This window comes from Alligator mississippiensis, chromosome 8 (assembly GCF_030867095.1).
Source record: "Alligator mississippiensis isolate rAllMis1 chromosome 8, rAllMis1, whole genome shotgun sequence".
NCBI classification, from domain to species: Eukaryota; Metazoa; Chordata; order Crocodylia; family Alligatoridae; genus Alligator; species Alligator mississippiensis.
The window spans coordinates 55,282,564-55,308,878 of NC_081831.1; the positions used below are offsets into that span (position 1 = coordinate 55,282,564).

The 26,315-nt window shown below is 38.0% G+C and overlaps 1 protein-coding gene across 6 annotated transcripts in view; it reads right to left on the minus strand.

Annotated features, from left to right (window-relative positions):
• Window positions 1-26,315, minus strand: part of DACH2 (dachshund family transcription factor 2) — a 564,418-nt gene that overhangs the window by 205,276 nt on the left and 332,827 nt on the right. For 4 of the 6 annotated variants that reach the window (XM_059732734.1, XM_059732735.1, XM_019487924.1 and 1 more), the window contains one exon: window positions 23,856-23,927. The exons of the other annotated variants lie outside the window; for them this stretch is intronic. In XM_059732734.1, the coding sequence (XP_059588717.1) occupies window positions 23,856-23,927 (72 nt within the window). The remainder of the gene's footprint in view (window positions 1-23,855; window positions 23,928-26,315) is intronic. 6 annotated transcript variants of the gene reach the window in all.

Below are 26,315 nucleotides of genomic sequence, written 5' to 3' on the forward strand. Positions count from 1 at the left end.
ATAACCCCAGCTATTTCAAATAGGAATCCAATGTAAGAAATATTTGGACCGGTGGTAGTTTTTCTGAGTTCTTTGCAACAGAAGAATTTCTCTATTATTTGTCCGTAGTCAAAGTAAATGAGTGAACACTAACAGCTGGCATTTTCTGAAGGTGTCTTGAATCTAAAACAGTTGAGAACAAACTGCTCTAGCTGTAAGTGCAACTGAACTGAGTGCAAATGAACTTCCTTCTACAATGCATCTCCTGAAAGAGAAAATATCTCAGAAGTTTACTTTCTTCTGAAAATAAAGGCAAGGTAATCAACTGTTCTACATCTTATTTATTATTTTACCTTTGTATGTCTACTACTTAGGTAATCTGTAAGATGTACTGAGCCTGCTTGGAGACCCTAGAATTTTGAATGCCTAGAAAATGCAATAAACCTGGACCTCAAGTGTAGAGCACCATTTTACTGTATAATTATAAAATATTATAACTATGAAACTTCACTCTCAGTATTTATTGCCCTTTATGTTCCAGAGTAACCTACTAGAGCATCCTCCCCAAGTTAGGACCCCATAATAAATAAGTCCTTCTCCCAATCCCTTTAATCAGATTACATTTAATTAAAGTGCCTGAAGCGTCGGGTGTATCAGCATCCCCACGCTGAAAAATGGCAGCACTGACTGGGTCAGTTACAAGTAACCATAGTTAAGGTTTAATTCAGGCACGTAAGGGGTCAATGGAAACCTGATTTGCCTGCACCACCCCAGGCCATCCTGCCTGACAATGGCAGCTTGCAAACCACCCCTCCCCTTGTTTGTCACTTCTCCAAATGTCCCGCACGTACTGAGGGACTTTGGTGGGTTTCAGGGAGCCACATCCACCCTGGTCCATGGATACTGGTCACTGCTGGCTGAAATCAATGAGCCAGTACCTACTGGTGGGCTTGACAAAGCTCCCACCTGCACGACTGGGGTCCAATCCCCAACACAGAAATATATAAATCAAAGGCTCTGTTTTAGGTGCATCTGAGCATGATCAGAGAAGTGGCAGAGGAGATAAGGACCTGACACAGGAGGTATAGAACAGACTGCATCCCCATGCCACACTGCCTCTCCACCTTCTGAAAGCACTGTTGGTATGGCACTGGCAATCCTGTATGCTCCCCTGTGGGGAGCAGGTGTGGGTAGGTCTGGATCCAGGAAAGGCTGTCATTATTCAGGTGCTGGTATGATAGCCCCTTTGTCAGTGCAGAAATACTGCATGCAGCCATTTTGGGTGGCTGTCATCCTTCTGGATTCCAAGTTTCTTCACAGCTCAATATCACGGCTACAGTGGACTCAAAACACTGAGGGAGGGCATGGGACAGGGCACTGTTCTTCAGTGGACAGATTGTGGGGAAGAGGCCACTGGGCAGAGGAAGCTGAGTTCAGGACAAGATCAAAAATTGTTTTTACTGTGAGGTCTGTCAGAGCTATGAAGCACAGGGCTGCAAATTGCTCCTATTATCTTGGTGGAGCAGGCCAATGGTAGCTGACTGTGTGTCACATACGTTCCCTGGAATGACGGCCTTTCCCAGGGGGCCATCATAACTGGCTATTCCCTTCCATGACTTGAAGGCTGTTGCTGGCAAGAGAGCTTGCAGAGGCAGCAAGGGGGATATTTTGGGGGATTATCATCTGCAAACTCCAAGAGCTCCACCCTGTGCTGCCAAAACACTTCTTCCAGGGAAAAATGGCAAAAGAGAAGTGGTGTTTTGATACAAGAGCAGACTGACAAGTTAGTATGGCAGGAGAACCTTCCTAATGGGAACCTCTGGGAAGGGAAAGTTGGAAGGAGACAGCAGCTATCTAACAGAATGCTTAAATTGTTCATATTTTAGAAATAATCCAGTTAAGTAACTTCCTATGTTAAAGAAACATAACTTTCTGAACATTACAGTTTATCATTTCCAGTTAAAGCTCACTTTACCTATAATAATAGGATGCCCGAAGATGTGCTAGGATGCAGCTCCAGCACACTGTAATTATAGTGTGTCAAAGTAGACTCGATTAATTGAGTCTGCTGCAGCATGCTAATTAGTGCACTCCAGCCAGCTTCTGCATCTTGTATCAGCATCCCCACACTTCAAAACAGCAGTGGGGTGCTTTAACTAAAGCTCGTTCAACAAGGTTTAGTTAAAGCACTTTTGCCGCCATTTTGAAGCACGGTGATGCTGATACATGAGAGGCTGTGGACCTTTAATTAGAGCATCTCTCAGAGCCACCCTAATTAACCTCCCTTTCTGGAGTATGTGTAAAAATGCCCATAGTTTTTATTCATGCAGAATAAGTAAGGAATTAGTGGACAGTGATGTAGCCGTCTAGTGCATGATTCGTTTTTCATCTCTTATTATGCTACCATAGTATTTAATAATGTAAAATACACTGATATTATTAAGTCAACATTGATGTTATCCACAACCAGCTTGAGCTGCAGAATCTACCCTTGCCCTGTCTATATTTTAACTTGTAGCCTAGACCAAAGCTATCCAAAGCTATGCTTCTAATTTCTTAAGCACAGCCCATGATGAATCCCACATTCCCTTGCACCATGTAAAGCAGCCCTCTTTGGAACTGGTCTACATCTTACCTATCCTTCCTTCCAAGCTTGTCTCTACTTCCAGGAAGAGAAGAGAGGGATGCTCAAGGACCACAGAAAAAGACCAGAGAAATGTGGGAATTCTGTGGCATATGTCTTGTTCTCAAGCTCTGCAAGCAAGTTGATATATTCCACATGTACAGTTGAGGAGGAGGAGCAGTTGTGGGGTTGACTTGATACTTGGAAATTTAGCATAGCTTCTGGGGCTAAGGATGGACTGCAACCAGGGGTTACACAATTAGACAGTTATTGGGAAAGAGCTTGTGGATAACTTCAAGCTCAACTTAAACTGGGTGGATCCTTTTTACTCTTAATTTGCTTAAGTCAGTCAGACTACAGGACCACAACAGCTTTTTTCAAGAATAGGAAATCTGCAATTCTATAGCAAATATGCTCATTCTCAGTAGTCTCTGAAATGCACAACTACCCTGTCCAGCAGCAATAATGAAAGATGATACCTAACCTACAATAGTTACCAAAAATGGCTAGTTTAACATATGAATTAAAGTCCAGATTTTGTTGCCACAAGAAGGTCAAGTCAAACTTTTAAGATTAAAAAAAGCATTCAATGTGGGATATGTGGACAGCAAGAACACCTGATTTATCACAATTAATGACAATAAATATTTTAGAAGGAATCTTAAACCAATCTCTAATTATGAAAGACCAGAATTAGTCCTATTTTGGTGGCAGATTATTCCATATTTGCCCTCTTACATGGTTCTTTACATCTTGCTCTGAAGTATCTGGTTCTAGCCAGATCCAGGGACAGGATGCTGGACTGTGGGGACCTTGATTCTGATCCAGAATGGCAATTCTTACAATCCCTACACCTCAACTCTATCTGACAGAGAGAGCCAGGAAGCAGTTCCCTAGAAACACAGAGTTCTCAATTGCTTGCCCAGAATTTTACTAAAAAATGAAGTTTTTTCTATGTAACAAACATTTTCAAATTGCAGAGCAACTAAATTATTTTGACTTTTAACAAGAAACAGACATTTATGTTTACTAAGATTTTTTCTATATTTACAAAAAACCTTTTAAAATTGAGTTAAAAAGGGAAATATAAAAATTCAGAGGCCAAGATTATTAGTCACAGATGAAAGAGGGAGGGGGTTATTTGTTTATTTTATGTCTAAAGGATTATATAATTATCCAGGACAATTTTCGCACCCATTTCTGCTACTCCATCTGCCTCTGATTCACATCACATGCAACTCCCAGTTTGATGACATCCTAAGCATAGTTTAAGGCACTATGAGCTTTTAAATGGTATAGCAAAACAGGGCTGATCAGAACATTTTCAACACCAGGAAGTTTCCAAAACAAAAATTTATAGAAGCATATTTGCTTTGATGAAGTTTTCCTGGAGAAGAAGAAGAGATAAATTCACTCTGGATATATGCTTGCTCTAAATATATGCTTCTTTAACCTGAGGTGATCAGGTTTTGATCTACAAAAACACATTTTCACACAATTCTGTTTTCACATAAATGCTGGCTTAATTCCTATTTGGAACAAATGTTAGTTTTGAAAGCTGTGACAAAATAGAATTGTCATTCTCCAGGCAGCTCTATAGAGCATCCAAAGCATGTTAAAAATGCCCTGAATTTCTTTATAGCTATGAAAAAAACTCTATGTATATGATTCTATAAATAGAGTAGAACACTACTTTGTACTGGGACATTTTTTTTTTTCATTTTCAGATTTTTTTGCCACAGTAACCTGTTTACATGGAGACTGGAGTTAGATACTCTGCTTAAGTAAAAGGGTAGAGACTACTTATACCAGTAGAGTATTGAGCCATTGGATTTCTATGTCATTACAAATAATTCAATTTAAAAAAGCAAAACTAAGATCTCACTTTTTCAGAGTCCCATAGTCTACATCAAAGTTCTGAAAGTTTCCTGTAAACTAAAAAAAACCTTTGGTTTCCAAATGCTTGAAATCTGTGTCCATACAAGAAAAGTTGTTTGTTAAAAGATGGAAATGTAATTATGCAATAAAAAGTGAGCTCTGCATTTTTTTTTAAATATAGTACACAAAAATTATGTAGAATTAAGTAAAATAATGTTTTATGAATTAGGTCTTTATTATGAAAATAAAAGGACCAGCCCCATCTGCTGGAATAGACCACGTGGCTGATTTATGTCATGAATGCTAAATTATTGATACATATGCTTATATATTATATTTTATAAGGGACATCAAGGGACTACACCATCTGGCAAGAAAACATCAATAATGGTACTTTTTTTTTTAATAAACTGCAACAGCCAGAGACCAAAATGATCACACTGAGGTTTTATTGTTTTCTTTTTTAAATATGGAAATTTTACAAGGAGAAGCAACAACAAAGAGGTAGAACAAAATCAAATACAACTGCTCTAAAGAGCTCTCTTCTATAGGATCTGAGGTACAGTGAAACAGCAGTATTATTATGGCAACAGTAATGTGGTGTGACCTATAGATGGGCCCTTTAGTTAAAGAAGATGGTAGACATAGAGATGTGCTAAACACATTACTCCTTTAAGAAGAATAACAAGTGTTAGACAAGATGATGAATTACCTCTCATGGGTAATTCAAATTAAATATGAGAATTCTTCAGCTTCAGAGGTAAAACATTGTTTTAAAATGTTGTCTTCCAAATATGTGAAGCCTAGTAAAAATGTGCTGGTGTATTTGGGTTATTTATTGTTAAAAAAATCCACAAAATTGAAAATTTCAAGGAACAGAAAACAAAGATAAAAGCCATGTTTTAGAAACACTAAATATGATTTCAAAAAGCCTTTTTCCTCACAATAATGGGGTTCCTATATACATGCAGAGAGGCTGCTCCAACGCATTGTAATTACGACACATCAGAGCAGAACTGAATAACTGAGTCTGCTGGAGCATGGTAATTACCGTGCTCCAGTAGACTCTAGCATCACATGTATCAGCATCCCCATGCTGAAAAATGGCGGTGGGGGCACTTTAACTAAAGGTGGTTCAATGAGCTTTTGTTAAAGCACACCTGTCGCCATTTTTCAGCACTGGGACACTGATACACATGACACTCTGAGTGCTTTAATTAGACAGCTGCTCTGATGGCACATCTATAAATGCCCTTATAGTATTGTGAAAAAAATAAAAAAATACAGGAGGTTGCTTATTCTATCAACTTCATAGCCAATGAAAAAAATCTCAGTGGTGTTATCAATGCTTATAACGAACATACTTTCTCATTGGACAAAAGGGTGCACAACTCTTACACATTTTTTCTGTCCAGGTATGAATTTAACCTAGTGCATATAAGAGTTTGGAGCTTGCAGATACTAAAATATATAAAAATAAGAGTTATGCAAAATTCACTGGGGGATATTTCCCTAGCCAGAACATGAGGTCCTGGACCAGTTTTTGGCTTTTTATGGTGGGAAAACTTTCAATTTTTGGTTTCCAATCTTAAAATAAAATATGAATGGTTTGTAATGGGTTCCTTTTATTTATTTAAAAGGAATATACTTTACTCATATTACTTTCTTGGTACCAATACAACTACAAAAAACATATAATTTTCCAGTTAAATACCATATTTTGAATATATAAGACACCTCCCACATAAGACATGCACCTAGCTTTTAAAAGGAAAAAAAAAAAGATCTTTCCTTGAAAATACTGGTAAGTAGCAGTAAGCAATCAAAGAGCACTTGTGTGCTTAAAATATGACATTTATTTAGTTAAATCTAGCTTCCCTTGAACTGAGGTGAATAAGGTCAGCGAAGATGATATAAGAGAACACAATCATCATCCAGTTACTGTTTTAAAAAAACCTCTCTGCTGACATGGAAATATCCACACATCTATTCCATTTTCAGTTGTTTTACCTTCAGAATTTTTATGAAGCAGTTAAGCTAATATCTGCCATCTTGCAAGTAATAGAATTTAATAACCAGTAACAACTTTTTTCCTGTATAATCCACTGTTTTAGCCGTGGTACCTGAATACCTTATAAAATTATGTGTGCCCACTACACGTTGTCTAATAAATATTGGTCTTTGCTTATAGCCACTTTTCCTTAGACAGGTATTCTCAATTATAATTATTGTGGCAAGGCCATGGTGAAGAAATGAGTTTTAGACATCTCTCCCTACTGGGAGAGGGGAAATGAAGAGAAATCCTGAAGCAGAGAGGAATTCAAAGGACTATGGGAAATGCAATTTCTTCTCAAGGTGAAAGTAAAAGTGAACATTCTAAAACAAGACTACTCCACCCTCAGCCTAGGGTTGTCTTCATGTAGCCCACTGGGCAACCTGCTGCCAAATTTCCAGACCCACAAGGAGCTCCAGGCCTTGTGTGCTGGATTGGGCACCCAATCCCACCATGCAGGGCTGGCACTGGGCCCCAGAGTCAAATCCCAGTGTAGGGGACTGGCAAGCAACAATGCCCAGCCCAATCCCAGTGCATGACTGAGGAGGGGGCAGTACCAGGTCCCTGAAGCCCAATTGCAGTATGCAGGTCAGGAAGGGGGGCCAAGCCAGGGCCCAATCCTGGTAGGTGGGGCTTGATCGGGTCCATGGATCAGCCCCATACCATTAATTTGGCCTGTGGGGCAAAAGCTTGAGCCCACTGTTCTAAAGCACAAAAAAATATTGAACATACAAAATGGGTACTTTGTTTGGAAAAGCTTTTACTAATTGGTGAAATTATAAAAATTTTTTAATGCAATATTATATTTTTTCATAGGTCTTTTCTTTTTCTAAATATAGTTCTATTCCCTCTGACATACAGCGAATCAAAACTAAATATTTGCATATGAAGTGTGAAATCAAGGTTCTGATACCTTAGACTGCTTCAGTACCATATGGTACAATCCCCGGTATCATCTCTAAACTCCAACTTGAATGATTACAAAGTGCCTACCTGAAATTCTCATGGCAGTTTCAAATGTATATTATATTTTTCTCTTCCTGTTTCATTGTGTTGATTGACTATACTTTGTACTGCACTGTATTTATGAGCTACTATGTTCGAACACAAAACTGACTTCATCTCAGAGAAAAAAAAATTTTTTTTCTATATATATTCTGAATATTGTTCGAAAGAAGCAATCTCTTGCATGTGCATAGCAAATGACACCACCAACCACCAGCAACAGAGTTAAAATAGCAATGAAAGTGAGACTAAGAGAGGGAGAAGCCAGGCTACAGAGTTTAGATCGAAATATTCACAGATGGGTTTGGGAGAGGAACCTGACCCACCTGTAATTCATACAACTTTCATTTAGAACAGTGTATACTGAAAAATAGACAATGAAGTGCAACTGAAAATGTACCTAGTTTTAAACTGAAAACTATGTAAAGCATTATGCTATTGATTAGCTGAAAACAGCCCTGTAAACCCAGAAAAAGTGTTTCTTAGCAATTGTTAACAAGTGCAGGTAAACAAACTTGTACTTTCATAAGCACAAATGAACAAAAGTACATTTTGTTCTGTCTGTTCTGTCCAAGAGAGGCACTCAGCTTTATTGAAGGTAGCGATGGTTTAATTTAGTTCAGAGCATTAAATGTTTCTTCTGTGCCTAGTTTGTACTTGCAACTGCAAAAAAACAAACTGTCTCAAGGAAATGAGCTATTTTTCCCTTCCTGAAAGAACTCATAATGCTATGAGCATAACATCACCCATAATGAGATGAAATGGCAATATAAACCACAGTAGAAATAACAAATCTATTATGAATAACTCCCACCAGAAATCTTGGAAACTGGACAACTTACTGTCTGTTCTCATTTTATTTAGTCAAAGCAGAAAAATGAGAAGGAGATCTGTATGCCTGGATTTCAATTGGCTTTACTCATAACTTGCAATTGCATTCACTCACAGATGACTAATTGTTGTCTTCCGCTCTTGTCTTTCCTATTTGGCCAAACTGAACAGAAGGCAAAGATGTCTGCTGTCCCCTGACACATTAGTATTCATTACAGTGAAAAGTAAATGAGAACTATTTCATCTTCAGAGCACTATCCTAAGACATTAACATCTAATAACAATATTAAAGTCACATTACAGGTCTTTAATGTGTAGCAGTAATAATGTTGTCTAGTTTAATAAAGATATGCATTAAAATAAATATTTTGGCTATCTAATTTTAGGAGTTTGCAAACAATATTAGTAACAAGTTAAAGAGACTTTAAGAGAGTTAAAACTAAATTGTAATGGAGCATTACTGGCTATTTTAATTATACTAAGATTTCCTTCTTCCTTTCCTATGACTATTCTCCTACATATAAATGGGGGGTGGGGGGAAGAGGGGGTTCTTTCTTTTTAATCAAAGTACCTTATGTTATCAGCCTTTTAAAGAACAATCTGGAAGCAGGCTCTAAAACTAATAACTATGTCAATTGTCATAATGAGAATTTCAGAAATTCTACAAAGACTCAAAGTTCATATCTGCAGTTCAGTCAGCACTTTAGTAAATCTGTAGCAGTTCTTTATCAAATTAGATGGGAATGCTACAGTGGACAGCAACTCTAAAAGATGACCTTTGGTGTGCTATTCCTTGGCGCATTTCAAACACTTATTTTTACTTAGCCAGAAAAGGAAATCTCTACAATGAAAATGCTTTTGTGCCAAAGGTGCCTGGCTAAAATTGCCAGCTATTGAATACATGCTACCAAGTTGTTCTTCTATAAGAATTCAAGAACATCAGACATTAACATGTTTACTATCCTAAATATATAATAATGGCATCTAATTTGTAAAAAGCTAGCATCCAGTGCCCACTCACTTAATTCCCCAAATCCTTTGAAAACTAAGTATACTAAGTCTGCATGGTTCTATTTAAAAATTCAGCCTCAGCTTTTCAGAAGCTACATAAACAGGCACTACTATGTTTCTATTTTTTTCAGCCATATTATTAGCATGGCTATTAATTAATTTGGCCAAACCAACCCAAAGCAGTTGACTTCATGGAAAATGCTTTCTGCATTTTCAAAAGTTCAATGTATTCTTCCTTTAAATTTATTTTTGTCTGATTATGAGGTTACCCAGTTAATCACCTGTCATTATATTGTCTTGACTCAGGACTACTAACTCCAAATTATTATATGGCTTTTTAAGTCATATTCCAATATTTCTTAAGGCCCCAGACAGACGTTACACTCAAGATGCAATTAACTAGTTAAAAACTACTCCTCTTCTCCCCCCCATACTGGGATTGGATCCCAGAGGGCCAGAACTACCCCCTCCCACCAGAAGTCTCTTTAACCAGGATTGGATCCTGGGGGCCTGGCACTGCCCCAGCCTGACTCTTCATGCCAGGAATCAGCCTTGGGGCCTGGTGTTGCCTCCAAATGGCCCTGAGTACTGGGATTAGGTGCCAGATCCAGTGTACAGGGTCCCAGGCTTCCCATAGGTCCAGAGATTTGGCAATGAGTGGTGCCACTGTTCTCATGCCACCAAATATGGGTCCATGGGCAGCCCCACAGGCTGGATGACACTGCTCTGTGGGCCAGAGGTTGATCACCCCCAATGTAAAGAATATAGGAAATGGGTACAGAAGATAAAGGAAAAGATAAAGTAAACAGATATAGAAAGGACTTTTCAGACTATCAAGAATTACAAAAGAAAAGCTCTTTGAGCAGCTCTGGTGAGATATTTAGACATACACAGAGGGAACCTGTAGTAGAGAAGCAGAACAAACAAAATCTTGAGGTAGGCTGCAGTAACCCTAATGTTAATAATGCAACTTAATTATGTTGTAGTAATAAAGCAATCTGAAAGGCTAGACAGAGTAGGATGGAGAGATTTAACTGACTGTAAAGATGCACTTTGTACTTGATGTCAAGTCAATAAATTACGTAACAAATTTAAACGGATGAGTTAAAAATGAGCATAATTATACGTGGCAACATATAGACTTTTTTTCAATACGCCTACTTCACAGGAAAAGTCCAGTTCTTCTTCCCCTGTCCTGCCCTTTCAGCACTCTACTGCCTTAAAGCCTCTGTTTTGCTCTTTCTCTGGATCTTCTTCTTCCTACACATGCATTTTGCTACCAAATGCTCCAAATCAGAATGAAGTTGAGTTAAGGGTGCAACAGGTAAAGGCAACCACAACAGAACCTTTATTCCGAAGTTAAAACTTAATAATTTTGATTTGTTGAGTTAGAGTGGGACTGACGAAAGTGGCTGAACGTCCAAATTACACTACTTCAGACTGGGACAAATGTGGCAAAGTTTTAATGCATGGGGGGGGGGGGGGAAATAATGATTGGAACAGATTAGCAACGGATGGTGAGATTCTCCATCACTTGAAGACTGCATCAAAACTCGTTGTCTTTCTAAAAGACATGTTGGATGATTTTAAAACATTTTGGTAAAATTTAAAAATTTCAGTTAAAAAAAAATGGTCTTACAACCTTTAGTTTTTAGCGTCCTATGGCCTTTGGAAATGTGTCTGCTTGTGTCTATATTTTTTGAAAATGTATATAATCTTTTATTAATTTAATACAGCAAGAAAATATGGTTATAAGCCTTGTAGAGTTTCTAGTGGCCGCATTTTTTTCATATTTAAATGAGGATTAACAAGTTTAGCCATGCATTATATGGAAATTGAATTGTGTTCTTGTTTTTATTTCTGAGCACCTTGAAACTAAGCAAACAATATGTTGACTATTACTTTCATGGGTGCTTTTGTAGTTATAGTTCACATATAGTTCCTGTTTCTCATCTTTCTTGTGTATTGGAACCTATAGAATCTCCATGTACAAAAATATGAATTTCAAATGTGTTTTACATTTATGATATTTAGTACCTATATTACAAAGTTGACTGTGCCATTTACGTACAGCCAGGCACAGAGTATAGTACAGAGCCACCCAGGAACAGAGTACTACTGAGAGACAGGGGTATGATAGTAGAAATAATGGAGCTACACATTACAGGGGTGCACTGCCACACTCCTTTGTGGGGTTGCTACCTACTCTTAACTTCCCCATAACACCCACCCCTTCTCTATCTTTTCATTCCCTTCCCTAAAACCACATACTTTCAGGGAAGTAGCTAGGGAGCCTTCCCTAAACCTTAAGGGCAAGAAGTAAAACTTTCCCCAAGCCTTAAAGTGCGAAATCATAAGAGGAAAAGAAGCTGCTTATACTCTCAGCACAATACACAAGCATGTAAAGTACTTAGTAGAATTTAGACTACAAGAATTCATGTAAGTATGTCTTAAAACATATCACAATTATAATTAAGAGAGCACTGACAGTGTGTGTGTGTGTGTGTGTGTGTGTGTGTGTGTGTGTGTGTGTGTGTGTTTCTGAGAAAGAGCGAGAGAGCAAGCGGGCAACTATATCTTTGGGTCTTTACTCTTAAAAAAAAAAAAATTAAAACTGACAACTACAGTGGCAACATTTAGAAAAGCATTTTTTCTTCAGAAGCAGATCATGTAACCTCAGCATTCCTTGCATTTAGTTTGATGATGCTCCCATCCAATGTAATGCAAAACTCTCATTCGTGGAGGAAAAAAAAAAAGACCATACCTATTAGGTAGAAAGAGTACAGAGAATTTCACAAAGAACTTGCTAACATCTAGTTATCCAATACAAAATAGGAAAGGATTTAAAGGCAACTAACAGGGTTTTGACTTTTCCTGATGGTCACATGGGCTTTTGCATTACCTAAACATACCAAATATTCTTTGGCCCGGATACACATTTGTGACAATCCCTGACACTACAAATTTTAGTTATCATCATGCCCTGGAAAATCTGCTTCCTGGAACCACCCTGCTATGGTCTCTGAAAATCCTTTTAATTGGATACAGAATGCAGATAATTTATGCAAGTTTTCACCATGACTTTGATAGATTCTACAGTAGCTGGCTGGTTCCTTCACCCCACTGATCCCATCCTCACAAGACCTTCCACAGTGTTGAAAGTAAAGAAGGAACATGTCATGGAGATAGCAGTCTTTCTAATCCCCCACCTCACCAAAGACAAACAAATGCACAGCAACTCTCTTATCTCCAGGCAAAGAAAAGGGCTTAAAAGATTATCTACTAAAATTTGATCTTATTTGTATTTAGATCACTATGTATTTATTTAAATGTTTCCATATATAATATCTATATTCATGTGCCTCATTTTTATGGAACTAGGTATTAATTAGAAACACAGCACTGCAAAAACTAATATAAACTGCTGGAGATTTTTGCAAAATAGTGCACATACCAAGGTGTCACTTTAAAAAAATTGTAGCAATTAAAAAATAGAACTACATCAGTGGTTCTCAGCCAACCCAGACACCCCTAAGAAAAAAGTTAGCTCTTACTTTTCACTTGTTATTTTGACTAGAGAAAATACTACAGCAATTATTCTGTTGCAAAGAACTCAAAGACCACAATAGGTCTGAAACCCCTCCCCCAACCACACATGAACAACACCCCAGCAAACCAACTCCCACCCCCCATTCTGCCCACCCCTCATCCCACTCCAACTTACTTGCTTGGCTTTTAGCAAATGCTGATAAAAGTAGCACCAGGAGCAGTTTGCAAGATCAGGGATTTGGGCTTGTCAGGGGAGGGGGATGGAACTGGCTGGTCCACGCAGGGGGGACGCCATTCATTTGGGGCGGGGGGAAAAGGGTAAGGGGGGTAAAAATAGCCCGGTGCCAGGTGAAGTGAGAAAGTGCAGCCCCAGGCTCTATGCTTGGAACTGTACAGAAGCTCAAGACAGTTTAGACCAGTCTAAAAATGGTGAACCCAATCTAAATTAGGTGTACCTCAGAGGCAAGGTTAAGTTAGATTGGGTTGGCCATTTTTAAACCAATCTAACTATCCTGAACTTCTGTAAAATTCACACTTAGATCCATCTAACTAGTGTAACATCCACAGCTGGGCATACTAAATTAGATGAAGTGGCCATTTTCACATGATCTAACCTTCCCTTAACCTCCCCAAATGTCTGTACCCAGCCTGTGTGGCATCCTCCAGCACCCTTGGAAGGCCCTCAAAGCACCCTGGTTGAGTATTACTGGTTTAGATGATTTACATTTAAATCAAACTAATTTTTTGGGTTATTATAATCTGTTACCCCAAACTGAATGTGAAAGTGATTAAAACAAATAGCTAGACTCTTTCATTTAGATGTTGATCTTCACTACAGTAGTTGGTCTTCATTGCAAATAGTCACTCCACAAGTTAGTATAGTGCCAGTGAACATAAATGAACCGTGAAACAAGTCCTAAAGTTATTGAAAGGAATATGAGTAGCAGCAGAAAGCAAATGGGTTAGCAGAGTGACATTTACAATTCATGAGTTGTGCTAACTTGACTCTCCATTGAATTACTAGCTCAAGCAGCAGCAGCACTTGAATGACCCCCCCTGCTACCTTCAGTTTAAAGCAGGGGTTGTAAACCAGGGGTATGTGTACCCTTGCGGGTGCTTGGGAAGGCCCTAGGGGGTACATGTGTGTGGCCAGGTGGAGACAGAGTGCTGCCACCTACCACCCTATGCTACTACCTCGCATAAAAATGTAGATTTGGGGATTAGGGGTTACTTTTTTAATTCTGAAAATTGCAGACTTTTCAGAGAAAAACAGGATCCCTGCTAATCAAGTATAAACCTAACATTACTACACAGGTGCTTACCACAACTCTCAAAAAAAGAGGTGAAAGGAGATATGATGGTTTGCAGTGGAGACACAGATCTATATTAACAGCAATGGTGAGAAGCTTTCCAAAAAAAATATAAACATGATAATTTCATGCACTCATACCTACTAAAATCCTGCTCCAAAACTATGCACTAGTTAATTGCCTTTATCTTGCCTCATTCCATTCAAAAAGACTTAAATAGACGCCTTAAACAAAAAATGTTCATTAGGATGGCAAGGAGTTTTGGAATTAAAGTCTGTCCTTTCTTCTTTGGAGTAAAAGAAACATCCAAGCCTGGAAAATCATTATCGTCCTACCAACTGCACTAAATGAGAATTTCAATGAATGATCTTTGACATCCTGTCTGAATCTGGAAAACAATAAATTAAGTAAGCTTTTCAAAGTGTATTTATGAGAAAGGACGTAACACATAAGAATTGAAAGGGGTGTATCATGAATGGTGTGGTTTGGGAAAGAAGAGAAGATGCTTTATAAAATGGCTGAGCTTTGTGGAAGCCTTAAATGTGCAGCTTTACTTGTACTCCATTATGCAGACCTTTGTCAGCAGTGACTGGGTATAGATCCTGCTGGCATTAATTGGCCTTATCTTTAATCTTGGCATCATCTTTAAGGGATCAGTAGAGTCTGAATCAAAGAATTCAAGGTGTAAGCCACTCCAAAACTATAAAATCATATGAGGTGTTGCTTGTAGTTACAAGAAAACTGATCCACTAATCCAGACTCCTTCCACTCCTGCATTCCTGTTTCTATAATCCAGATGCACATCCCTATGTCTCTTTCTTCAGATTACTGGGCCAGACCAAAAATAAACAATGAAATAAATTAGGTAAACTTTTCATCAGAGAATGGTATGAAAACATGTGGCAGGTCAGTGAAGAGTGGGATTAGGGCCCCAAACATGTCAGACAGTGCTCACAGAACTCCCAATACATCTCTGCCTTGCAAACTTCATAATCAAGGATCCTGATTTTTTCCGATTTAAAAAAAAATCCCTAATTTTTGGATTAAAAAAAGTAACCCAAAATCCACATTCTTCCATGATTAAAATGAAATACCACTATGCATCTCTCTATATATTAGTGGTGTTTCATTTTAATCACGGAAAAATCTTAGATTTTGGGTAGAGGTGCACCGATACATTGGTCCAATATCAGATCAGTACTGATATAAAGAAAACTGGCTATATCAGATATCAGCCTGATGGGGCCAATAATTTGGCTTATAAATGCCAATGCTGCATGCAGCCACAGTGCAGCACTCAGGCAGCGAGGACCACAGCTGGCAGCATGGAGAGCTGCCTCCAGCTGGTCAGTCCTGTGTGGTGGAAAGGGAGGGGGGAAGGAAGAGGCATGGGGGGGCAGATCAATGCCCCCTGTGGTGAGGGAGGGGGCAGAGGCATGGGCTGCCCAGGAAAGGCAGGGTGGAGCAGAGCCGCAGCTCGTGGGGCAGAGGAGGCAGTTCCCACCACTGCTTGCACACCAGAAGGGCATGGGGGAACATGTGCCCCCCGGATCTGCGTGGGGCATGGCGGGCCGCAGCCAGGACTGAGTGAGTCTCCTCTCAGTGGGGGCTGGGCTAGAAGAAGGTGCCAGTGGCTCTGGGAAGATGCTGCATCCACCACAAATTTCACTGCCTCTCCGCTCCCAGAGCAGCTCCAGCTCAATGCCCTGCCTCCATCCACACGGTGGAAAAGACAGAGCTGTGCCAAGTGTCTGGTGGCAGCAGTGCTGGGAGTGGAGCAGCAGAGAAATCTGGGGTGGATGCAGCATCCACCCAGCACCGCCAGTGCCTGCTCTGAGCCCAGCCCCCGCCAAGAAGAGCCCTGCACAGCCCCAGCTGCAGCCCACCCCGCCCCACCCCATGCATCTGGGGGGCACACCCCCCCTTCTCTATGCCCTCCTGAGTTGCAAGCAGCAGCAGGAGCCGCCTCCCAGGAGCTGCAGTGCCTGCCCCTGCCCCTGCCCACTCCCTCATTGGAGGGGCACTGATCTTCCTTCCCACACCCCTTCCCTTCTCCCCCCCCCCTTCCACCACAACAGATTTACCAGCTGGAGGCAAGTGTATTGGAAATCAGATTGGTATTGGCTTGATATGCCTCCTTAAATATTGGCTATTGGTATCTACCCCAAAAATCTCTATCAGTGCACCCCTAAATTTTGGTTACTTTTTTAGATCCAAAAATTGGGGATTATTTTAAACCAGAGAAAACCTTAAATACTCACCTACCTCTACAATGAATCACCTTTTCCCACAAATAACTACAAACATTTGAAAAAAGAAAAGAAAAATAAGGAATATTCCTATTAACAGTGAAGAGTCTGCAATGGAATCATCATTATCATGGCTGCAATCATCTTTGTTACCAACTTTAATAGGTGTTGTATCTGCAGACTGTATTGGAAACCTGTGCTTTATTTTTATATTCTCCTATTCTGTGTCTTAAAAGCTCATCCATTTTCTCTCTACATTAATAAATAGGTATCATTATGGCCTTACTTGAGTGTGTTTGTCTCTGCTGTGACAGAGCACCTCCCAACAGACTTTTTATTTCTGAGAAATCCATTAAAGGCCCAGGAGGAGCCTACTCAAGTGCATTCCTGTTGTAAACAAATGTTATAGGTGATCTTGGGAAATAAAAACCACTTAACCCTTGTTAACATGTAATAGGGTAGAACAATACTATACATTACTTACTTTCACAGCCAGTAGTGATATGGCACAATAAGCAAAATGCCCTTTTAAATTACTTTTATACAATTTGATGAAATCTATCATAGTTGAGCTACTTGCCTTTAATATGACAATTCCCTAGAAGTTCAGTGCTTGTAGAAAAAGGGCTAAGAACACATAATGCAAAGAAGCTAAGCAGTGGAATTGATAGGCATTCAGAAAAAAAAAGAAAAGGTAAAAGAAGTTAGGGTGAAGAAAAAGGGAATTAGTTATCTGCTAAGATACTGGCATGATTGTGCAAGGGCAAATCTGAATGCATCTCTTCTGGGACTACACACTATCCAGTATTAAGGGAATGTAAATATATTTGTTTTTGTTTTAGCATCAAGAAAGCAAAAATGTAAAACCAACACCAAGTCATTTGTACATTCCTTATGCAGCCGAGTACATGACACATCCTGTTGATAATTGCAGTCAATGAACTTAAAACTCCTGTTACTACGTGATTTTTCAGAGAATCCAAGTTTTGTATTTTATTTGTATGTTAATAGAGCAAAGTTACTTCCCTGCCACGCTAGCTTACTAATTTCAGAAGTTGCTCTCACAATATCAAAGACACTTTCTCTTTGTAATTGCTGTTCCATCTCACCCAAGCATTTACAAAAAAGAAGTTTGAATTCTGTTACAATAATACAATAAGCTTACTTTACAAAAATGCACACCTGTTCAGTAGATTCAGATGCTGCAACTAGATGTGCTTCTCTCCAACTAAATTGCAACTCATGACTGTATAACAACATGCATAGTTGTCGCAGTTTGAAGATTTCATATTACATCTTTAATTGTGGGCATTTAGCAGACTGCCTCTTATTATTAAGATACTGCTGACTTTTATTGTCAATGTGGCCACAGGACAAGGCTAATAATTACCAGCACCAGAAGCAGCTTGTGGTTTTATATTACATTGAGGTAAATTACACTGGAATTAGAGTGGATTACTTTTATCAAATGGGAATAAGCTGTTAATTAACTCCCCGCTGTAGCAATCTTTTTCTGAGCTTGCAACTGTTATTAGCTCTAGATTAAACTGTTGAATTAATTTCCCACTTACTTACTATTTCAAGAGTTTTTAATTTACCTGGCAGCAGTTTTAATGGGAAATTGTATTAGTGAGCATAAATTGTTTTTGGGAAGGGTAAACAGTTTGTGATAATGTTTATTAAGTCGTTTTGTTTGAGCAAAAATATAATTGCAGTTTTAATTAGTGCATGGTTGTCAGAGTATTAGGTCTGAGATTACATTATGGCTTTCTGAGAAAACAATCGCCCAGGTAATCCCAGCATTTATAACTGATAGCAAATAGAAAAGCTCTGTCAATACTGCATTGATGGAAAGGGGGGGGAGGGGGGAAGACAGAGAGAGAGAGGGGTTTCAAGTTGCAGCAAGAGAGGCTTAGGTTGGATATTAGGAAAAACTCTCACTAGGAGGGTGGTGAAACACTGGAATAGGTTACCTAGAGAGGTTGTGGAACCTCCATCCTTGGAAGTTTTTAAGGCCCGGCTCAACAAAGCCCTGACTAGAATAATCTAGCTGGGGATGGTCCTTCTTTGAGCAGGGGGCTGGAATAGATGAACTCCTGATGTCCCCTTCAACCCTAATATTCTATTATTTTGTGTGCATGCATGTGGATGCACTTGTACAAGCATTCACAACGTTATGGAAGGAAACTAAAAAAAAGATTTTGCTTTAACTGCTTTAATATCTAAAGGCATTGGGATTCCAGTTAAATATTAAAAATGAAATGGATTTGTACAAGCAGAAAATTTTCTGTAGGGGAATGTGTGTCAAACGAACCTCCCACTATTCACATTTAAATTCAAAAGGTTAAAATCATTCAACAGGGCAATAGTCCAATCTACTTGCTTTAAATATACTGCATTTTCCAGTCTTTAGGTAAGCAGTTGGGTGTAATGCTGAGCCAGAGGGATTCCTTTAGGTCATAAAAGAAAAACGTTGAGAAAGAAAACAATTCATCTACCATAACAAATTCTTACAGCCCATTTACTTTGTTGCTTATTTGTTGTATTTATGGCTGATCGTTTACTATATAGTGCTGTTTTCAGATGTTTGCAAAATCCCAGATGTGTTTCATAAAAGATAACTCTAATATTCTTTTGGACAGTAATGTATACAGCGTATTTTCTGTCTATACATGCGATATGATCAGGACATTTCAGGCAACCATAGGCAGGAAAAATCCAATTTTATCAGTCCCCACAAATGCCACTAAAATACTTGTTACACTGTGTTTTTAATTATCAAAAATGGCACCAAAGAAAGGGCAGCAATTCTGCATTTGGACACTCAAACTGGAATTTGGAGTTCAAAGTTTCAAAAGTTAAGTTTTGCAGCCATCTCGATAATTTGAGCATATTCTACCTAATGAATTCCTTGTCACTGTAGGGTTGCAAGGCATCGACAGTGCCTGCATCTCTTCTCCTCTCTTCCTATGGCATATTGTAGGAGTCTTAAACACACACTGATCTTTAATCAAGCAAATAATTTCAATGACAGTCAATGGGACAAGTAATGTGCTTAAAGGTGAGAAAGAGCTTAAGTGCTTTACTTAACTGTGACCTTAGATGTTAATTAAGTTACAGCTGTAATTATTTCCTTACATGGTTATAGTAGTAAGTTAAAAAATCATAGAGAAGCAGAGAGAAAAAAAACAGTTCAAGAGATCATCTAATTTAACTCCTTACACTCAGTCAGAATCAACTATACCGTGACCATCCCTAACTGACATTTGTCTAACTTGTATTTAAAAACCTCAAATAAAGGAGCTACAACATCTTACTCCTTCTCACTGTACATTTCTATTTAAAATGCTGAATAAAATCAGAAGGTCCCTCTCAATGAAACAAATTCTCAGTTTATTGTAAATAATTAACTCAAAGGGCATTTATATACATGCTTGGGGGGGGTGGTACTTTAATTACAGTGGCTTCAAGAGCTACTCTAATTAAAGTGCCTAGAGTGTCTCATGTATCGGCATTCCCATGCTTAAAAATGGCAGTGGGGGCACTTTAACTAAAGATCACTGAATGAGCTTTAGTTAAAGCAGCCCCGCCACCATTTTTAAGTATGGGGACGCTGATACATGACACACTGGAGTCTGCTGGAATGAAGTAATTACCACACTCCAGCAGACTTAATTAAGTCTACTCTGACGCACTGTAATTACAGCGCATCAGAGCAGTCTCACTGCTCATGTATAGGCGTCCAAAGACTACAAATTGTTAGAAAGCCAAAATCCCCCAAATCAGCTGACTTAAAATTAGGCATTTCTAACACCTAAAAGTCAGAACAACTAATTTAGTCACCATGTATGTAGTCTCAAATGTATTTAGAATTTTTTTAGAAATGTGATATTTTGACAGATGAGGAACCTGAAATACTGCATGAACTGAAAATGGTCTTGTGATATCAATTCCACTCAACTTCTACAACCTGTAAGGTCTGACAATTTTATCAACCTGAGAGGTTCCATACAAGGCAAAAATATAATTTAGCTACAGATGCTAAAAGTTATATTAAATAAACATAGTAAATCTTAAAACTGATTAATGTTCTCTATTCCCCCTATAGCAGTACTACATAACACTGACTACACCTCACTGAGGTAAAGTATCACTGCTTGTTGTGAAAAGTTTAGAAAAGTTTACAATATACTTTTTAAAATGCAAACAAAAACATAAAAACATTCAATTGGAGTTCATCCAATTAATTTTAGTTTCCAATTTATATAGATTTTACAATTCATGCTTAGGAAAATGAGAATTAAAATGTGTGTAAAGATGCAATGTGCTGACACCCAGCACAGTTTTACAGCTATTTGTATATAAAAGTAATTTTAAAAATAATAGACTTAAAATAGTTTTAAAGAAAACCTAAAAACTAATAGTTTTGCTAAATTACCCTTTTATTACATGGTTTCAATTACCTTTTTTTTTCCTTCTCAAAGATGCAACTTATTCTTTCTTTTCTATGAAGGGAATTATGAGATGATAGAAATACAGAGAAAACTCCAACCAAATGCTGAACTCAACCTTGATTTAAACCATACGTCCACAATTTCTAGAATGATCTGTTCCAGCAAATGCTGTGAACGTTAACAGTTCTAACAAGCCTACATGAGTTATGAGACATGTTCCTTGCATTTGGTAATACACATTCTAGTAAACTTATTAGTTAATATAGCCAATATACACAAAGCTAAAGCTAGCTATTTTTAGTTAGTTTTACAAATAATAAATGGATTCAGCATAAATGTAGTTTTGGTTTCTTTGAAGTGATTAGAAAGTTGCTCTGGTATTACTTAAGGTATTATACTGTAGCATGAGGAAAATGTTACATTACAGGTACAGCGAAGATTTACTCCACATGTTAACAGGCTACATCTGGGATATAAAGATTGGATTATCCTTTAGTTTCTTTCTTATGCTTTGAATCTTTCAGCTCAAAAGAAAAATGACTCTAAAATGATATAGTTCTATGAATTGACAACACTTTTTATGTTATCTAGCCAAGATTTTGTGATACTATCCCTAATAATGTTTTCAACTCTGATTTAAGAATTGAAAAAACCCCCCACAAAACTGGTACAGGTAAGGGAAGAAATAAAGAAGCATCCATAAAGAGGAAAAATGTGTTGCAGCATCCAGTACTAATAGAACCACTGTTCCAAGGTAAATGCCATGACTGCAGTGTAGTGTAAATATACTCTAGTGCATTTTAGGACAGCTAGTTCCGGTATCTGCAAACAGTCCAGCTGCCTCTGAAACCGAATAAATACCTGGATGGAAGTTCATGGTGGCCTTTGTGCTGTAGTAGCTACACAGCTACAAGTATCCAGGCTAGCAAGCTTAGATATGTAGACACTATTGTTACAGGAATGCAGACATCCTGGATAGGGCAGGTATGTGCTCAGGATTTTAGTTTTAAGAACCAATGTTTCCTCACAATTAACAACTTCATGGAATAAAGAGTTAACTGCATGTCATTTTGGGGATGAAATTTGCATGCATTTTACTGTATCTGCCTAAACATTTTGAAGTATAAGCACACTTTGACAATTTAAAATTGTTTTTTATAAAATAAAAATAAAGAAGTTTTCTAATTTAAATACAATTCAATTTCAATTACGTTAAAGAAAATAAAAAAAAATTTCAAGAGATTTGTCCATGTTTGACCTAAATAATCTATGACACAATTCTCTTGATTAAGTTAACCTCTTTGTTCACAAACTGAACTGAAGAAGTTGACAATTTCCTCAATTTTCTTTCATTTTGTATAGTATTCATTTATAGAATTCATCCTTTTGGGCCCAACTATATTAGTACTTATGCGAAATCATTCTGTTTGGTGTCTCCAGAAACCATATTATACATTCAGAACTGCTCAATTAAATGACAGAATTTTAGAACTCTGTATAAAAGCTAATTCTATTTCTTTAATCTCTATTAAGCAAAAAACAACAAGCATTTTAACAAGTGTACAGATTGTGACATTGATAAATATTCAGTAAAACTATAGCTGTGATTGGAATAATCACAAAGTGGAGGGCTCAATCTTATAAACAACTTACCAGCTTGCCTGATTCCTTGCTGTCTATAATAGAGAACTACATACATCTCCGATTGGTTTTATGTCAAAATTTAATGTGTATGAATGAAAAAGGTATAACATAATTGTAAAAAATATTTTATTTTCATTGGAGGATGTCACATGCATGACCCAATGGTATACATTTTGCACATAATACTAAGGAAGTATACTAATAAAAATATAATCACTTTTGAAATGAATTAAATTTGCTTTAGGGCTAACTTTCTAATAGAAATCATGCTACACATTACTGCAGTACACCTTCAAGTATGAATGGTGAGACCATCCAAATTATTTTAGTCAATGAAAGTTGGGAATACAAGTGAACTCACTTAATTTGTTCTATTTAGGAACCTGGAGATGTTAGCATGAACACAATTAATGAAATCATATCATTTTTGGAGATTTATTTAATATTCTCTTGATAAACAGAGACACACAAAGATACATGTGGGTACAAACAGCCATTACATTTAGATCAAACTAATTACAGATATGTTGATACCTATGCAGTCATTCAAAGGATTAAAAGAAGCAAAAACTGGTGGGCCTGATTTAAATTAGTTTATCTCATCAAGTGAACTAACTTAGATTGGGAACTGGGTAACCTGATGTATCAAATGACTGTATATGTACAGAGCACAGCCTGGGCTGGGAAAGCCCAGTCACTTACCCCAAGCCCTGGGGCTGTGCTCTTCCTACCCACTTCAACCCTGGCTGAACTATTTTTAGCTCACCAACTCTCCCATCTCAAGAGCGACAACACCCCCAAAAGACCTACCAGCCCCATCTAATCCTAGCAACCCGCCACCCCCGATCTGCTAGCACCCGCCAATTATGACCCTCCACCCCCCCACCCCCACCCTAGCACCACACAGATTTACTTACACTGGGTTCCTCATGTGGTTTCCAACATACCAGTGAACACCTATAGAAGCTGCTCCTGGTCTACAGTCATGTGGTTTAATGCAAGCTGCATGACTGTAGACCAGGTGTAGTGAACAGCTGTACTCACCTTGTGTATATACAGACCCACAAAAACAGCTAGATTGAAAGAGAGATGGGCAGACAGACAAATAGCATGTGTATTCCTATTCATTTGGTTCTCAGTCTGAAAACTGCCAGTTTCTTAAGTTAAATCAGCAAGTTCTACACACTGCACAAAACAACAGGCAAACAGTTTAAAACTAAAGCCAAATATAATCAGTCATTCACATGAAATATAAATAGTAGTAAACACCTTGGATTTGAAGAGTCTTGAGCTTTGCAAACTTTATCTGGGTTTCATCAGGAAAAAACAAAGTTCTTAAATCTGGAAAAAAAACACACTGTTAAAAGCACTTATATGTTAATAAAACTGAATTTCATCTACTAAAATACAACTTTTAATTGTACACGTACAAACTGAGTGGGGAAAGTGACAATCAACATTTTAAAATCTCTGGAGATGCTAATGAATGACATAGATGTGTTTTCATTTGATCACCTGTACAAGAGATAGTGTGTGAAAATGATGTGGTTTCCACAAGTGTTTTACACTGAGTCCTGTCCCAAGATGGAAGCCTCCAAAGACAAGATCATTACTCAAAAATGCACATTCTCCAAAGACAGATTGCAGAGGTGCAGTGTCATATGACTGTTTACCTCCTCAAAGTGACATCTGGGCATCTGTACCACTGAACAAGACTCACCGTGACTGATAATCACAACATGGAACCAATACACTAACAAACTTAGCTTGGTACCAGCAGTGTTGCGTCTGAGTCAGGTATGCTGTAAAAATTCAATGATGCCTTTAAATTCTAATGGTTTCAAGCTGCTGTAAACTTCTGCAGCAATCAAAAATAATCTGTCATGGGACTGAGGGGTATGAACATCATGTCATAGCCACTCGGCTGTTAGATTTATTGGAGGGTAAAGCATGTCATTTATGCATCAACTCACAGGAGAAAAAAGCAATCCCTATGAAGTTAATCTAATAATAGACTGGAAAGCAATGATTACTGTTTCATGTGCACTAGCTATTTGTAGCAGTGGTTGGCCTAATTCAGCAGGCCTTGCTTGTCAGAGCCCTGGGATTAACAAGTGTTTATATGATAACCTGTTGGGAAACATCAAGAAATGGTTTAATGGAGAACAAAAGTCCTATTTTTAATACTGTGCGTCTGCCGAAACCTCCTCTTTCTCTCACCACTGTTAGAAAGCTTACTGGAACAGACTTATTCTGAATATAAAACAAACGCTGAGAAATTATAGTTTTAATGAATTGATACTATGATGAAAATCTATGATGAATATATAATTCAAGCAAAACTTCCAGGAAAGTGAGTCAGGGATTTACTTGAGAAATGACTGCAGGATGAAGCCCACTGTAACATAACATTGTATGCCGATCCTTCTATTTATAAAAACAGCTTACAAAAATGATCAATTGACTATCTAACTCTCAGAATAAACCAGTATTATTAACCCAATGTTATAGAGGGTGAAGGAAAGAATGAAAAATGTTTTAATTAAGTAAAATGTCACAAACAAAACAGTGACACAGCCAGGAGAGGAATGCAAAACTTTGCTCCCAAACTCACACTCACTTCATGAAAAATGCAGCTTTCCCCAACATGGTATTCTTAAATAGTTACCAATTCTGAAAACAAATGGTACAAAACTTTCCAATACTTGAATTGTGTCTATGCCCTAATGACAAACAGCCTGCAAATGTTTGGCTTCCATTTCACTATATCCATTTTTAAAAAAAAATCAAGACTAAGTGGGAGCAGAGAGTGGTATTTTCTTTTGGATATGGGCATGTAATTCAGTGAGAATGATTTGTATGGAAATTACAGAAAAATAAGACTTTTTTGTCCCCCCTATCACGTAACTCATTTTCTTAGATGCATTAAAATGCTCAGCATGAATTGAAACCAACCTGCCAAAATATGTGTGCATGCATATGTGTGTGTATTTGATGGCTAGTTGATGGCAAAAAATTTAACTACACCAGATGCCCTCTTTTCCATAGCCACATTGTTACATTCATTTTCTCTACAATAAAAGTATATAAAAGACAAGGAGTAGATGAAAACAGCAGTCCAGGGGGACTAAAATTTATAGTAAAAATAGGCAGTGATACTCAAAGCAATGTTAATTAATATTTGCTAGTTTATTTACTTCAGACTGACCACAAAGCACTGGCAATCATGGCAGCAAGTTAGTATGCTGCTAGTACTGCCACCTTGTTCATCCAGATCAATAAGAGCATGATGAAACATTCCCTCTCTGGATCCAGTCAGGCAGTGAAAGGGTTGGGACTAATGATTTGTGTGGATCTCCAACCTATGAATGTAAATCAGGAAGCACTCTCTTCTCTTCTAGCCAGGCACTCCCCTCTCACTTGATCCTATATAAAAGAGAAGCACTAGCTTCTTTTGTCCTTTTTCAGCTAAGCTAACTAATCTTCTCTTTTACCTTCTCATGTGCCATACAATTTCCAGCCCACTTCCTTGTAAGGAAGAGGGTTCAAGCCTTCAAGCCAAAGTGGTTGAAATGTGACCAATTCTATGTTAGCATCACTAGATCTTGTCATCCAAATATTGTACCTACCAAAAGTCAATAGTCTAGAAACAGGAATCCTGAATTAATCCCCTGATAATTATAACAATGAAGGGAAATTTGGAGGAGTTCTCTTCCCCCTCCCCTCTAA